The sequence below is a fragment of the Coregonus clupeaformis genome, unplaced genomic scaffold (assembly GCF_020615455.1).
Source record: "Coregonus clupeaformis isolate EN_2021a unplaced genomic scaffold, ASM2061545v1 scaf0577, whole genome shotgun sequence".
Taxonomy (NCBI): Eukaryota; Metazoa; Chordata; class Actinopteri; order Salmoniformes; family Salmonidae; genus Coregonus; species Coregonus clupeaformis.
Genome location: NW_025534032.1, coordinates 197,847 through 212,684, shown reverse-complemented (window position 1 = coordinate 212,684; position 14,838 = coordinate 197,847). Strand labels below are relative to the sequence as shown.

At 45.8% G+C, this 14,838-nt stretch overlaps 1 protein-coding gene across 3 annotated transcripts in view; it reads left to right on the top strand.

Annotated features, from left to right (window-relative positions):
- Positions 1–13,396, top strand: part of LOC123485119 (NACHT, LRR and PYD domains-containing protein 1 homolog) — a 58,733-nt gene extending 45,337 nt beyond the window's left edge. The window contains exons 6-9 of one of the 3 annotated variants that reach the window (XM_045215999.1): positions 950–1,075; positions 10,820–10,952; positions 11,038–11,067; positions 13,226–13,396. In XM_045215999.1, coding sequence (XP_045071934.1) covers positions 950–1,075; positions 10,820–10,952; positions 11,038–11,067; positions 13,226–13,314 — 378 coding nt within the window. In that variant the 3' untranslated portion in view covers positions 13,315–13,396. Of the gene's footprint in view, positions 1–949; positions 1,076–1,235; positions 1,369–1,453; positions 1,484–3,651; positions 3,823–10,819; positions 10,953–11,037; positions 11,068–13,225 lie in introns of those variants that run through there. The other 2 variants (XM_045216000.1, XM_045215998.1) reach the window with 2 other exon arrangements.
- Positions 13,397–14,838: the final 1,442 nt, after the last annotated feature.

The window sequence follows — 14,838 nt, the reverse complement described above, 5'->3', positions numbered from 1 at the left end:
AATAACTACTTTTAACATTTCATTCCACTTGCTAGTGTATTTCCCCGTTACCTTTGGGAATAGGCTTCTAATCCAACCTCTCCATTTGACGATTGACCCTCTCTACCAAATCTTGTTGTTGCCCTCAGGCACAGGACACCCAAAGGGCGTTATGAGTGCACAGTGTCTGGGCTCCGCTGGGTGTGTGAGAGAGATGTCATTCTGAAGTATCACTTCAGGAACTGGGAACCCTACAGTCAACTTCTGAAAGACATGCAGTACGGACAAGGTGGTCCATTGCTGGACATCACTATGGAGTTAGGTGAACTGGAGGAAGTTCATCTGCCACACTTTGTCTGTTTAGGTAAAACCATAAAGACATAGTATTCAGAAAGACATTTCCATGTAACTGAGTTTCACTTCCTGAATGAATAAATGAATATTCTAGGAGTTTAGTTTACTGTGATCTGGTACTACATATTCTTTGTGTTTTAGTTGGATGAATAGTACAATATTTGTCTTTCTGTCTCCTTTTTATTGTGTTGTTCAGGGACCAACCCTTCCCTGATGAATGAGATGAAGATTCTTCATGTAGAGGAACATGGAGTGTCTGTTGAGGAAGTGCATGAGGTCACCAGATTCCATGCTAAGATTCTCCATCCCAAGTTCTCAGCTATCTCTGTTATACTGAGCTTTATCTTTTTGCGGAACATAGATGTCCACTGTGACCTGATCCTCTATATGTCAGTAAAAAAGGCAAACACTAATTCCACGGCTATACCTGTTCCTCAGAAACCCCAGCCAAATACAGGTGAGGTACCATTCTTTTAGAGGTGACCTTAACTAAGCAGTGGTACGGTTTATGTTGACACTCATAACATGAAGTTAATAGTTTGTTGCTAGTTTTCTGAATAATGTTTGAATAAGACTATACATTGACTGGTTGTGTATTTCATGCCTCGTTTCGCAGGCTGTGGAACAACAGGAAAAGTCTCAAGGGTCTTCAAGGGTTCTCATCTCAAGACCGGAGCAGGCCTTCAAACTGAATAGTTTCTTCAGACTGAACATTCCCTGTTCTACCGCCATCAATCCACAGGTACAGTTTTAGTAAAGTAAGAACATGAATCGGACATTTAAATCACATTTATATCCATTGCTCTCTCTCGCTCGCTGTCGCTCTCAATTCAAATGGCTTTATTGGCATGGGAAACATATGTTTACATTGCAAGCAATCTCTCTCTGCCGTCTCTCTCCAGAAGATTCATCTCATACATAGAGACTCCACACCAAGCTTTTTCAGGGTGGTTGTGAAAATGACAGGGGTTGACATTGAGATGGAGTTATTCGGTGATGATGAGAGGATTGCATGGAAAGAAGTGGTATCACAAGGTAGGAGCATATGTCAATCATAACTTTGTACTTTTGTAACAGATGCTATTTAGAGTGATATAACCTCATTTTGTTTATCTTTCAGATGAATACATCACTGCCACCCATTCAACAAGTAAGTAAACATGAGTTACAGTGCATTCGGAAAGTATTCAGACCCCTTGAATTGTTCCACATTTTGTTACGTTACAGCCTTATTATAAAATTGATTAAATCGTTTTTTCCCCCCTCATCAATCTGGCACAAAATACCCCATAATGACAAAGCAAAAACAGGTTTTAGACATTTTTGCAAATGTGTATATAAAAAACTGAATCACATTTACATAAGTATTTAGACCCTTTACTCAGTACTTTGTTGAAGCACCTTTGGCAGCGATTACAGCCTCAATTCTTCTTGGGTATGATGCTACAAGCTTGGCACACCTGTATTTGGGGAGTTTCTCCCATTCTTCTCTGCAGATCCTCTCAAGCCCTGCCAGGTTGGATGGGGAGCGTCGCTGCACAGCTATTTACAGGTCTCTCTAGAGATATTAGATCGGGTTCAAGTCCGGGCTCTGGCTGGGCCACTCAAGTACATTCAGAGACTTGTCCCGAAGCCACTCCTGCGTTGTCTTGTCTATGTGCTTAGGGTAGTTGTCCTGTTGGAAGGTGAACCTTCGCCCCAGTCTGAGGTCCTGAGCGCTCTGGAGCAGGTTTTCATTAAGGCTCTCTCTGTACTTTGCTCCATTCATCTTTCCCTCGATCCTGACTAGTCTCCCAGTCCCTGCCGCTGAAAAACATCCCCACAGCATGATGCTGCCACCACCATGCTTCACCGTAGGGATGGTGCCAGCTTTCCTCCATACGTGACGCTTGGCATTCAGGCCAAAGAGTTCAATCTTGGTTTCATCAGACCAGAGAATCTTGTTTCTCATGGTCTGAGAGTCTTTGGTGCCTTTTGGCAAACTCCAAGTGGGCTGTCATGTGCCTTTTACTGAGGAGTGGCTTCCGTCTGGCCACTCTACCATAAAGGCCTGATTGGTGGAGTTCTGCAGAGATGGTTGTCCTTCTGGAAGTTTCTCCCATCTCCACAGAGGAACTCTGGAGCTCTTTCAGAGTGACCATCTGGTTCTTGGTCACCTCCCTGACCAAGGCCCTTCTCCCCCGGATTGCTCAGTTTGGCCGGGCGGCCAGCTCTAGGAAGAGTCTTGGTGGTTCCAAACTTCTTCCATTTAAGAATGATGGAGGCCACTGTGTTCTTGGAGACCTTCAATGCTGCAGAACTGTTTCGGTACCCTTCCCCAGATCTGGGCCTCGACACAATCCTGTCTCGGAGCTCTACGGACAATTCCTTCAACCTCATGGCTTGGGTTTTTGCTCTGACATGCACTGTCAACTGTGGGACCTTATATAGACAGGTGTGTTCCTTCCCAAACATGTCCAATCAATTAAATTTACCACAGGTGGACTCCAATCAAGTTGTTCAAACATCTCAAGGATGATCAATGGAAACAGGATGCACCTGAGCTCAATTTCAAGTCTCATAGCAAAGGGTCTGAATACTTATTTCGATAAGGTATTTCTGTTTTGGAATATTTTTTATTCTGTATATTTGTTTCTTTGTTTTTAAGTCATTATTGTGGAGTCACTACAATGTTGTTGATCCATCCTCAGTTTTCTCCCCGTCACAGCCATTGAACTCTGTAGCTGTTTTAAAATCACCAATGGCCTCATGGTGACATCACTAAGCAGTTTCCTTCCTGTCCTGCAGCTCAGTTCAGAAGGACGACTGTATCTTTGATGTGTCTGGGTGGTTTAATACATCACCCACAGGATAATTATTAACTTGACCATGCTTAAAGAGATATTCAATGTCTGATGTGTTATTGTTACCCATCTACCAATCACTGCCCTTCTTTATGAGGCTTTCTAAAAGATCCCTGGTCTTTGTATATAGTTGAATCTGTGCTTGAAATGCGATACTTGACTGAGGGACCTTACAGATGTTGAATGTATGGGGGACATGTCCACTTTGACATTAGATTATTCTGAGTAGATTGTTGATAAAACATTAATAAGGTCATCAATTTTCAATGACTTCTCAATAAACCTAATAGGAAATATTATTATTTCAATTTTTTATTTTAAATTGACTGACTTTAATTGGAATTGACCACAACCCTGGAGTAGGCTCTATACAAGAAATGACTATCAGAGGAATGATAACTGGAGAGACTGCAAGATGTAGAAACAGCTGCTGTTAACCCTAAATCCATATTAATTTAATTGACCCCCCCTTCAGCATTAACAGTCCCTGACATTCCTGCTGAGGAGTTTCTGAAGAAACACTGGGCTAAACTAATTCAGCGAACCAAAACTCAATGCCAATAGCAGATGATCTGTGGTCAAAGAACATGATTGGTGAAGAAGAGCACTCCAGAATAACAGCTGAAACAACTGAACAGGACCGAATGAGAAAACTACTGAAAGCAGTCATCCCCAAAGGACCAGAAGTGACGGGAGCTTGTCTCAAAGCTCTCGTTGAACATGAAAACCATCTTGTTAAGGACTTGAGTGAATCTAGGTAAGACAGGTTTCTTTGCTCCCTCCCTTGAATATGTGTAATGATTAAAATATAGGTCAAATAAAAACAAAGCTACCCAGATCAAAGAGGAACTGTTTTTCCAGAATGGAAGCATGTTTTTGTGTTTCTGTCTGTAATAAAAGACTGTTATCTTATTGTAGTTACATCATAGGACCATCATCACATCATTATCTCAGGTGGAACTCCTCCTTCTCCTCCATACTTTCTGATCTCTCTCTTCCCTTCTCCTCCATACTTTCTGATCTCTCTCTTCCCTTCTCCTCCATACATTCTGATCTCTCTCTTCCCTTCTCCTCCATACTTTCTGATCTCTCTCTTCCCTTCTCCTCCATACTTTCTGATCTCTCTCTTCCCTTCTCCTCCATACTTTCTGATCTCTCTCCCCTTCTCCTCCATACTTTCTGATCTCTCTCTCCCTTCTTCTCCATACTTTCTGATCTCTCTCTTCCCTTCTCCTCCATACTTTCTGATCTCTCTCTTCCCTTCTCCTCCATACTTTCTGATCTCTCTCTTCCCTTCTCCTCCATCCTCTTTCTTATAGAACCTAATCTGAAGACGCTGAGGCCTGTTTCCCTAGTCTGTGGACTAAGACACTACTTCACCTAATCTGAAGACGCTGAGGCCTGTCTCCTAGTCTATGGACTAAGACACTTCTTCACCTAATCTGAAGACGCTGAGGCCTGTCTCCTAGTCTGTGGACTAAGACACTTCTTCACCTAATCTGAAGCCGCTGAGGCCTGTCTCCTAGTCTGTGGACTAAGACACTTCTTCACCTAATCTGAAGACACTTCTCTACCTCGTCAAGCCAGTGCTACAGCATGAAGCTGGCTAGTCAAAGACACTTCTTCACCTCGTCAAGCCAGTGCTACAGCATAAAGCTGGCTAGTCAAAGACACACCACCACGTTGACATCTTGACCTTCCTTAGATCCTTTATGGGATTGCAACTCACTCTGTCTGAAGGAAGGAAGGGAGGAAATGGCCTCACTAAAGGGGATACCTGAGAGGGCAGAGAAGGCACGTGACATCATCGACATGGTGTTGAGAAAAGGAACTGAGTCATGTTCCAGGATGATCAACCTTCTTGGGAAGCTGGACTCTCTGTCTTTGTACACAGCTTCAAATCTACAGTTGTAGCCAACCCCTGGGTGTGGGGAGACCAGGCAGAATAGACAGGCAGGGTGGTTCAACATGGTCTTGTTGTCTGTTGCTTTAATTCAGGCTCCGAAAATGTACAGAAAATGTAAATCAAACATGACCACTATAATAGCAATAAACAACCAAAGGTCCAGCCACACAGCCTCTCTCCTTCTGCAGCCTCCTGGAGGTGTGGATCTTCTAGCAGGAGGGTCAGTTAGTCCTCCACTAGGGTACCTAGCTGGACCCCTATCTAGCAGGAGGGTCAGTTAGTCCTCCACTAGGTACCTAGCTGGACCCCTATCTAGCAGGAGGGTCAGTTAGTCCTCCACTAGGTACCTAGCTGGACCCCCTATCTAACAGGAGGGTCAGTTAGTCCTCCACTAGGTACCTAGGTATGGACCCTATCTAGCAGGAGGGTCAGTTAGTCCTCCACTAGGTACCTAGCTGGACCCCTATCTAGCAGGAGGGTCAGTTAGTCCTCCACTAGGTACCTAGCTGGACCCCTATCTAGCAGGAGGGTCAGTTAGTCCTCCACTAGGTACCTAGCTGGACCCCTATCTAACAGGAGGGTCAGTTAGTCCTCCACTAGGTACCTAGCTGGACCCCTATCTAGCAGGAGGGTCAGTTAGTCCTCCACTAGGTACCCTAGGTATGGACCCCTATCTAGCAGGAGGGTCAGTTAGTCCTCCACTAGGTACCTAGCTGGACCCCCTATCTAGCAGGAGGGTCAGTTGGTCCTCCACTAGGTACCTAGCTGGACCCCTATCTAGCAGGAGGATCAGTTAGTCCTCCACTAGGTACCTAGGTATGGACCCCTATCTAGCAGGAGGGTCAGTTAGTCCTCCACTAGGTACCTAGGTTGGACCCCTATCTAGCAGGAGGGTCAGTTAGTCCTCCACTGGGTACCTAGCTGGACCCCTATCTAGCAGGAGGGTCAGTTAGTCCTCCACTAGGTACCTAGCTGGACCCCTATCTAGCAGGAGGGTCAGTTAGTCCTCCACTAGGTACCTAGCTGGACCCCTATCTAGCAGGAGGGTCAGTTAGTCCTCCACTAGGTACCTACTTGGACCCCTATCTAGCAGGAGGGTCAGTTAGTCCTCCACTGGGTACCTAGCTGGACACCTATCTAGCAGGAGGGACAGTTAGTCCTCCACTAGGTACCTAGCTGGACCCCTATCTAGCAGGAGGGTCAGTTAGTCCTCCACTAGGTACCTAGCTGGACCCCTATCTAGCAGGAGGGTCAGTTAGTCCTCCACTAGGTACCTAGGTTGGACCCCTATCTAGCAGGAGGGTCAGTTAGTCCTCCACTAGGTACCTAGCTGGACCCCTATCTAGCAGGAGGGTCAGTTAGTCCTCCACTAGGTACCTAGCTGGACCCCTATCTAGCAGGAGGGTCAGTTAGTCCTCCACTAGGTACCTAGGTATGGACCCCTATCTAGCAGGAGGTTCAGTTAGTCCTCCACTAGGTACCTAGGTGTGGATGGCCCTATCTAGCAGGAGGGTCAGTGAGTCCTCCACTAGGTACTGGACCCTATCTAGCAGGAGGGTCAGTTAGTCCTCCACTAGGTACCTAGCTGGACCCCTATCTAGCAGGAGGGTCAGTTAGTCCTCCACTAGGTACCTAGCTGGACCCCTATCTAGCAGGAGGGTCAGTTAGTCCTCCACTAGGTACCTACTTGGACCCCTATCTAGCAGGAGGGTCAGTTAGTCCTCCACTAGGTACCTAGCTGGACACCTATCTAGCAGGAGGGACAGTTAGTCCTCCACTAGGTACCTAGCTGGACCCCTATCTAGCAGGAGGGTCAGTTAGTCCTCCACTAGGTACCTAGCTGGACCCCCTATCTAGCAGGAGGGTCAGTTAGTCCTCCACTAGGTACCTAGGTATGGACCCCTATCTAGCAGGAGGGTCAGTTAGTCCTCCACTAGGTACCTAGCTGGACCCCCTATCTAGCAGAACATGTTTATACAACTCTGTCTCTCTCTCTCACACCAACACACCTACCTACCTGATGTCTGTGTATTTTAAACTTTAGATTTTAAATGTCATTGTATACGCATTGTAAACATGTATTGTATACGTATTGTAAACATGTATTGTATACACATTGTAAGCATGTATTGTATACGCATTGTAAACATGTATTGTATACGCATTGTAAACATGTATTGTATAATGTAAACATGTATTGTATACGCATTGTAAACATGTATTGTATACGTATTGTAAACATGTATTGTATACCCATTGTAAACATGTATTGTATACGCATTGTAAACATGTATTGTATACGCATTGTAAACATGTATTGTATACGTATTGTAAACATGTATTGTATACACATTGTAAACATGTATTGTATACGCATTGTAAACATGTATTGTATACGCATTGTAAACATGTATTTTAAACGCATTGTAAACATGTATTGTATACGTATTGTAAACATGTATTGTGATGTTATTGGAATTTACTTACTGTATTTGCATACACACTGTGAATGTGTCCGGAAAATGGCTCTGAGAATTTGGCATTCAACTTAAAACCACAGAAATGTATTTTATGAATATATTGTACAGTGTTGGCCTGATAGAGGTTAATGAGAGGGGCTGGATATCAACACAACCACCTCAGTCTATCAGCAGTTTTCTCAGTGAGAGCACATTGACCATTGACAGACATAAGGAGCTGCTCAACCTCTCACCCCCTTTACCAATGACTTGAGAGTGGCTGAAGGACATATAAGGAGCTGTTCAACCTCTCTCCCCTTTACCAATGACTTGAGAGTGGCTGAAGGACATATAAGGAGCTGTTCAACCTCTCACCCCTTTACCAATGACTTGAGAGTGGCTAAAGGACATATAAGGAGCTGTTCAACCTCTCTCCCCCTTTACCAATGACTTGAGAGGCTAAAGGACATATAAGGAGCTGTTCAACCTCTCTCCCTTTACCAATGACTTGAGAGTGGCTGAAGGACATATAAGGAGCTGTTCAACCTCTCCCCCTTTACCAATGACTTGAGAGTGGCTGAAGGACATATAAGGAGCTGTTCAACCTCTCACCCCTTTACCAATGACTTGAGAGTGGCTGAAGGACATATAAGGAGCTGTTCAACCTCTCTCCCCTTTACCAATGACTTGAGAGTGGCTGAAGGACCAACCAGCCCCCCATCTATACACAATGTTTTACTAAATGTTTTATAACGTTGTATTTTTCTATGTGTATCTACCTGCCCAGGGACTACAGCTAAATCTGGCACATTTACAGAAATGTTGATTGATGTGCAGTATCCCTGTCAAATACATGTTGTACATGTCAATTAAAAGGAATGTGTTGTGACTTAGAATGTTGTTTAACAATATGGAAAAAAAGCAATAAAGTCAACCGCCTTTATAGCACAAATAATATTATAGCACTGACATTTGTTAACAGCATTAAAAGTAATGATTACTGGACAGTTGTCATGGTAACAGCAGTAATACAAATAACATTATTTATGATGCTACTAGTAATAATAATAATAATAATATTATAATAATCAATTTTAGAAAACACTTTAAAATCCCATCGTTAATTAGATTAGATGAGTTTATTAGTCACATGGAGAGGGACGCAAAATCTTATGCTCTGGGCTCCAACAGCGCAGGTCAAAATAAATCAAATCAAATCAAGAGAAGTGAAGGGGAGACAAGATAAAGATGATAATAATATGTAGACATTTACAACTGGATGGTGGAGGCAGGGTAAGAGTCTGTTGGGTGGTGGGGGCAGGGTAAGAGTCTGTTGGCTGGTGGGGGCAGGGTAAGAGTCTGTTGGGTGGGGGGCAGGGTAAGAGTCTGTTGGGTGGGGGGCAGGGTAAGAGTCTGTTGGGTGGTGGTGGGGGCAGGGTAAGAGTCTGTTGGGTGGTGGGGGCAGGGTAAGAGTCTGTTGGGTGGTGGTGGGGGCGGGTAAGAGTCTGTTGGGTGGTGGGGGGCAGGGTAAGAGTCTGTTGGGTGGGGGGGCAGGGTAAGAGTCTGTTGGGTGGGGGGCAGGGTAAGAGTCTGTTGGGTGGGGGGCAGGGTAAGAGTCTGTTGGGTGGTGGGGGGCAGGGTAAGAGTCTGTTGGGTGGTGGGGGGGGCAGGGTAAGAGTCTGTTGGGTGGTGGGGGGGCAGGGTAAGAGTCTGTTGGGTGGTGGGGGCAGGGTAAGAGTCTGTTGGGTGGTGGAGGGGGCAGGGGTAAGAGTCTGTTGGGTGGTGGGGGCAGGGTAAGAGTCTGTTGGGTGGTGGGGGCAGGGTAAGAGTCTGTTGGGTGGTGGGGGCAGGGTAAGAGTCTGTTGGATGGTGGGGCAGGGTAAGAGTCTGTTGGGTGGTGGGGGGCAGGGTAAGAGTCTGTTGGGTGGTGGAGGGGGCAGGGTAAGAGTCTGTTGGGTGGTGAGGGGGGCAGGGTAAGAGTCTGTTGGGTGGTGGGGGGCAGGGTAAGAGTCTGTTGGGTGGTGGGGGGGCAGGGTAAGAGTCTGTTGGGTGGTGGGGGCAGGGTAAGAGTGTTGGGTGGTGGGGGCAGGGTAAGAGTCTGTTGGGTGGTGGGGGCAGGGTAAGAGTCTGTTGGGTGGTGGTGGTGGGGGGCAGGGTAAGAGTCTGTTGGGTGGTGATGGTGGGGGCAGGGTAAGAGTCTGTTGGGTGGTGGTGGGGGCAGGGTAAGAGTCTGTTGGGTGGTGGTGGTGGGGGCAGGGTAAGAGTCTGTTGGGTGGTGGTGGGGGCAGGGTAAGAGTCTGTTGGGTGGTGGTGGTGGGGGCAGGTTAAGAGTCTGTTGGGTGGTGGTGGTGGGGGCAGGGTAAGAGTCTGTTGGGTGGTGGTGGTGGGGGCAGGGTAAGAGTCTGTTGGGTGGTGATGGTTGGGGCAGGGTAAGAGTCTGTTGGGTGGTGGTGGGGGGCAGGGTAAGAGTCTGTTGGGTGGTGGTGGTGGGGGGCAGGGTAAGAGTCTGTTGGGTGGTGGTGGTGGGGGGCAGGGTAAGAGTCTGTTGGGTGGTGGTGGTGGGGGCAGGGTAAGAGTCTGTTGGGTGGTGGTGGTGGGGGGCAGGGTAAGAGTATGTTGGGTGGTGGTGGTGGGGGCAGGGTAAGAGTCTGTTGGGTGGTGGTGGTGGGGGCAGGGTAAGAGTCTGTTGGGTGGTGGTGGGGGCAGGGTAAGAGTCTGTTGGGTGGTGGTGGGGGCAGGGTAAGAGTCTGTTTGGGTGGTGGTGGGGGCAGGGTAAGAGTATGTTGGGTGGTGGTGGGGGCAGGGTAAGAGTCTGTTGGGTGGTGGTGGGGGGCAGGGTAAGAGTCTGTTGGGTGGATGTGTTAGTTTAAGAGTGTTCAGCCCCATGACCACGATCAGTGCCAAGTGGTGGAATAAGGGAACTGCTTGTGAAGCGTAGAACGGGGAAAGGGAGATATAGTAGGTTGTACAACTGAATGAATGAATTCAAATGAAATGTGTCTTCCGTATTTAACCCCTCTGAATCAGAGAGGTGCTGGGTCTGCCTTAATCGACATCCACGTCATCGGCGCCCGGGGAACAGTGGGTTAACGGTTCATGGGCAGAACGACAGATTTTTACCTTGTCAGTTTGGGGATTCGATCCAGCAACCAATCACATTTATATCCATTGCTCTCTCTCTGCTCGCTCGCTTCTCAATTCAAATGGCTTTATTGGCATGGGAAACATATGTTTACATTGCAAGCAATCTCTCTCTCGCTCTCTCCGTCTCTCTCCAGAAGATTCATCTCATACATAGAGACTCCACACCAAGCTTTTTCAGGGCGGTTGTGAAAATGACAGGGGTTGACATTGAGATGGAGTTATTCGGTGATGATGAGAGGATTGCATGGAAAGAAGTGGTATCACAAGGTAGGAGCATATGTCAATCATAACTTTGTACTTTTGTAACAGATGCTATTTAGAGTGATATAACCTCATTTTGTTTATCTTTCAGATGAATACATCACTGCCACCCATTCAACAAGTAAGTAAACATGAGTTACAGTGCATTCGGAAAGTATTCAGACCCCTTGAATTGTTCCACATTTTGTTACGTTACAGCCTTATTATAAAATTGATTAAATCGTTTTTTCCCCTCATCAATCTGCACACAATACCCCATAATGACAAAGCAAAAACAGGTTTTAGACATTTTTGCAAATGTGTATATATAAAATAGAATCACATTTACATAAGTATTTAGACCCTTTACTCAGTACTTTGTTGAAGCACCTTTGGCAGCGATTACAGCCTCAATTCTTCTTGGGTATGATGCTACAAGCTTGGCACACCTGTATTTGGGGAGTTTCTCCCATTCTTCTCTGCAGATCCTCTCAAGCCCTGCCAGGTTGGATGGGGAGCGTCGCTGCACAGCTATTTACAGGTCTCTCTAGAGATATTAGATCGGGTTCAAGTCCGGGCTCTGGCTGGGCCACTCAAGTACATTCAGAGACTTGTCCCGAAGCCACTCCTGCGTTGTCTTGTCTATGTGCTTAGGGTAGTTGTCCTGTTGGAAGGTGAACCTTCGCCCCAGTCTGAGGTCCTGAGCGCTCTGGAGCAGGTTTTCATTAAGGCTCTCTCTGTACTTTGCTCCATTCATCTTTCCCTCGATCCTGACTAGTCTCCCAGTCCCTGCCGCTGAAAAACATCCCCACAGCATGATGCTGCCACCACCATGCTTCACCGTAGGGATGGTGCCAGCTTTCCTCCATACGTGACGCTTGGCATTCAGGCCAAAGAGTTCAATCTTGGTTTCATCAGACCAGAGAATCTTGTTTCTCATGGTCTGAGAGTCTTTGGTGCCTTTTGGCAAACTCCAAGTGGGCTGTCATGTGCCTTTTACTGAGGAGTGGCTTCCGTCTGGCCACTCTACCATAAAGGCCTGATTGGTGGAGTTCTGCAGAGATGGTTGTCCTTCTGGAAGTTTCTCCCATCTCCACAGAGGAACTCTGGAGCTCTTTCAGAGTGACCATCTGGTTCTTGGTCACCTCCCTGACCAAGGCCCTTCTCCCCCGATTGCTCAGTTTGGCCGGGCGGCCAGCTCTAGGAAGAGTCTTGGTGGTTCCAAACTTCTTCCATTTAAGAATGATGGAGGCCACTGTGTTCTTGGAGACCTTCAATGCTGCAGAACTGTTTCGGTACCCTTCCCCAGATCTGGGCCTCGACACAATCCTGTCTCGGGAGCTCTACGGACAATTTCTTCAACCTCATGGCTTGGGTTTTGCTCTGACATGCACTGTCAACTGTGGGACCTTATATAGACAGGTGTGTTCCTTCCCAAACATGTCCAATCAATTAAATTTACCACAGGTGGACTCCAATCAAGTTGTTCAAACATCTCAAGGATGATCAATGGAAACAGGATGCACCTGAGCTCAATTTCAAGTCTCATAGCAAAGGGTCTGAATACTTATTTCGATAAGGTATTTCTGTTTTGGAATATTTTTTATTCTGTATATTTGTGTTATTTTAAGTCATTATTGTGGAGTCACTACAATGTTGTTGATCCATCCTCAGTTTTCTCCCGTCACAGCCATTGAACTCTGTAGCTGTTTTAAAATCACCAATGGCCTCATGGTGACATCACTAAGCAGTTTCCTTCCTGTCCTGCAGCTCAGTTCAGAAGGACGACTGTATCTTTGATGTGTCTGGGTGGTTTAATACATCACCCACAGGATAATTATTAACTTGACCATGCTTAAAGAGATATTCAATGTCTGATGTGTTATTGTTACCCATCTACCAATCACTGCCCTTCTTTATGAGGCTTTCTAAAAGATCCCTGGTCTTTGTATATAGTTGAATCTGTGCTTGAAATCGATACTTGACTGAGGGACCTTTACAGATGTTGAATGTATGGGGGACATGTCCACTTTGACATTAGATTATTCTGAGTAGATTGTTGATAAAACATTAATAAGGTCATCAATTTTCAATGACTTCTCAATAAACCTAATAGGAAATATTATTATTTCAATTTTTTATTTTAAATTGACTGACTTTAATTGGAATTGACCACAACCCTGGAGTAGGCTCTATACAAGAAATGACTATCAGAGGAATGATAACTGGAGAGACTGCAAGATGTTGAAACAGCTGCTGTTAACCCTAAATCCATATTAATTTAATTGACCCCCCTTCAGCATTAACAGTCCCTGACATTCCTGCTGAGGAGTTTCTGAAGAAACACTGGGCTAAACTAATTCAGCGAACCAAAACTCAATGCCAATAGCAGATGATCTGTGGTCAAAGAACATGATTGGTGAAGAAGAGCACTCCAGAATAACAGCTGAAACAACTGAACAGGACCGAATGAGAAAACTACTGAAAGCAGTCATCCCCAAAGGACCAGAAGTGACGGAGCTTGTCTCAAAGCTCTCGTTGAACATGAAAACCATCTTGTTAAGGACTTGAGTGAATCTAGGTAAGACAGGTTTCTTTGCTCCCTCCCTTGAATATGTGTAATGATTAAAATATAGGTCAAATAAAAACAAAGCTACCCAGATCAAAGAGGAACTGTTTTTCCAGAATGGAAGCATGTTTTAGTGTTTCTGTCTGTAATAAAAGACTGTTATCTTATTGTAGTTACATCATAGGACCATCATCACATCATTATCTCAGGTGGAACTCCTCCTTCTCCTCCATACTTTCTGATCTCTCTCTTCCCTTCTCCTCCATACTTTCTGATCTCTCTCTTCCCTTCTCCTCCATACATTCTGATCTCTCTCTTCCCTTCTCCTCCATACTTTCTGATCTCTCTCTTCCCTTCTCCTCCATACTTTCTGATCTCTCTCTTCCCTTCTCCTCCATACTTTCTGATCTCTCTCTCCCCTTCTCCTCCATACTTTCTGATCTCTCTCTTCCCTTCTTCTCCATACTTTCTGATCTCTCTCTTCCCTTCTCCTCCATACTTTCTGATCTCTCTCTTCCCTTCTCCTCCATACTTTCTGATCTCTCTCTTCCCTTCTCCTCCATCCTCTTTCTTATAGAACCTAATCTGAAGACGCTGAGGCCTGTTTCCTAGTCTGTGGACTAAGACACTACTTCACCTAATCTGAAGACGCTGAGGCCTGTCTCCTAGTCTATGGACTAAGACACTTCTTCACCTAATCTGAAGACGCTGAGGCCTGTCTCCTAGTCTGTGGACTAAGACACTTCTTCACCTAATCTGAAGCCGCTGAGGCCTGTCTCCTAGTCTGTGGACTAAGACACTTCTTCACCTAATCTGAAGACACTTCTTTACCTCGTCAAGCCAGTGCTACAGCATGAAGCTGGCTAGTCAAAGACACTTCTTCACCTCGTCAAGCCAGTGCTACAGCATAAAGCTGGCTAGTCAAAGACACACCACCACGTTGACATCTTGACCTTCCTTAGATCCTTTATGGGATTGCAACTCACTCTGTCTGAAGGAAGGAAGGGAGGAAATGGCCTCACTAAAGGGGATACCTGAGAGGGCAGAGAAGGCACGTGACATCATCGACATGGTGTTGAGAAAAGGAACTGAGTCATGTTCCAGGATGATCAACCTTCTTGGGAAGCTGGACTCTCTGTCTTTGTACACAGCTTCAAATCTACAGTTGTAGCCAACCCCTGGGTGTGGGGGGAGACCAGGCAGAATAGACAGGCAGGGGTGGTTCAACATGGTCTTGTTGTCTGTTGCTTTAATTCAGGCTCCCGAAAATGTACAGAAAATGTAAATCAAACATGACCACTATAATAGCAATAAACTAACCAAAGGTCCAGCCACACAGCCTCT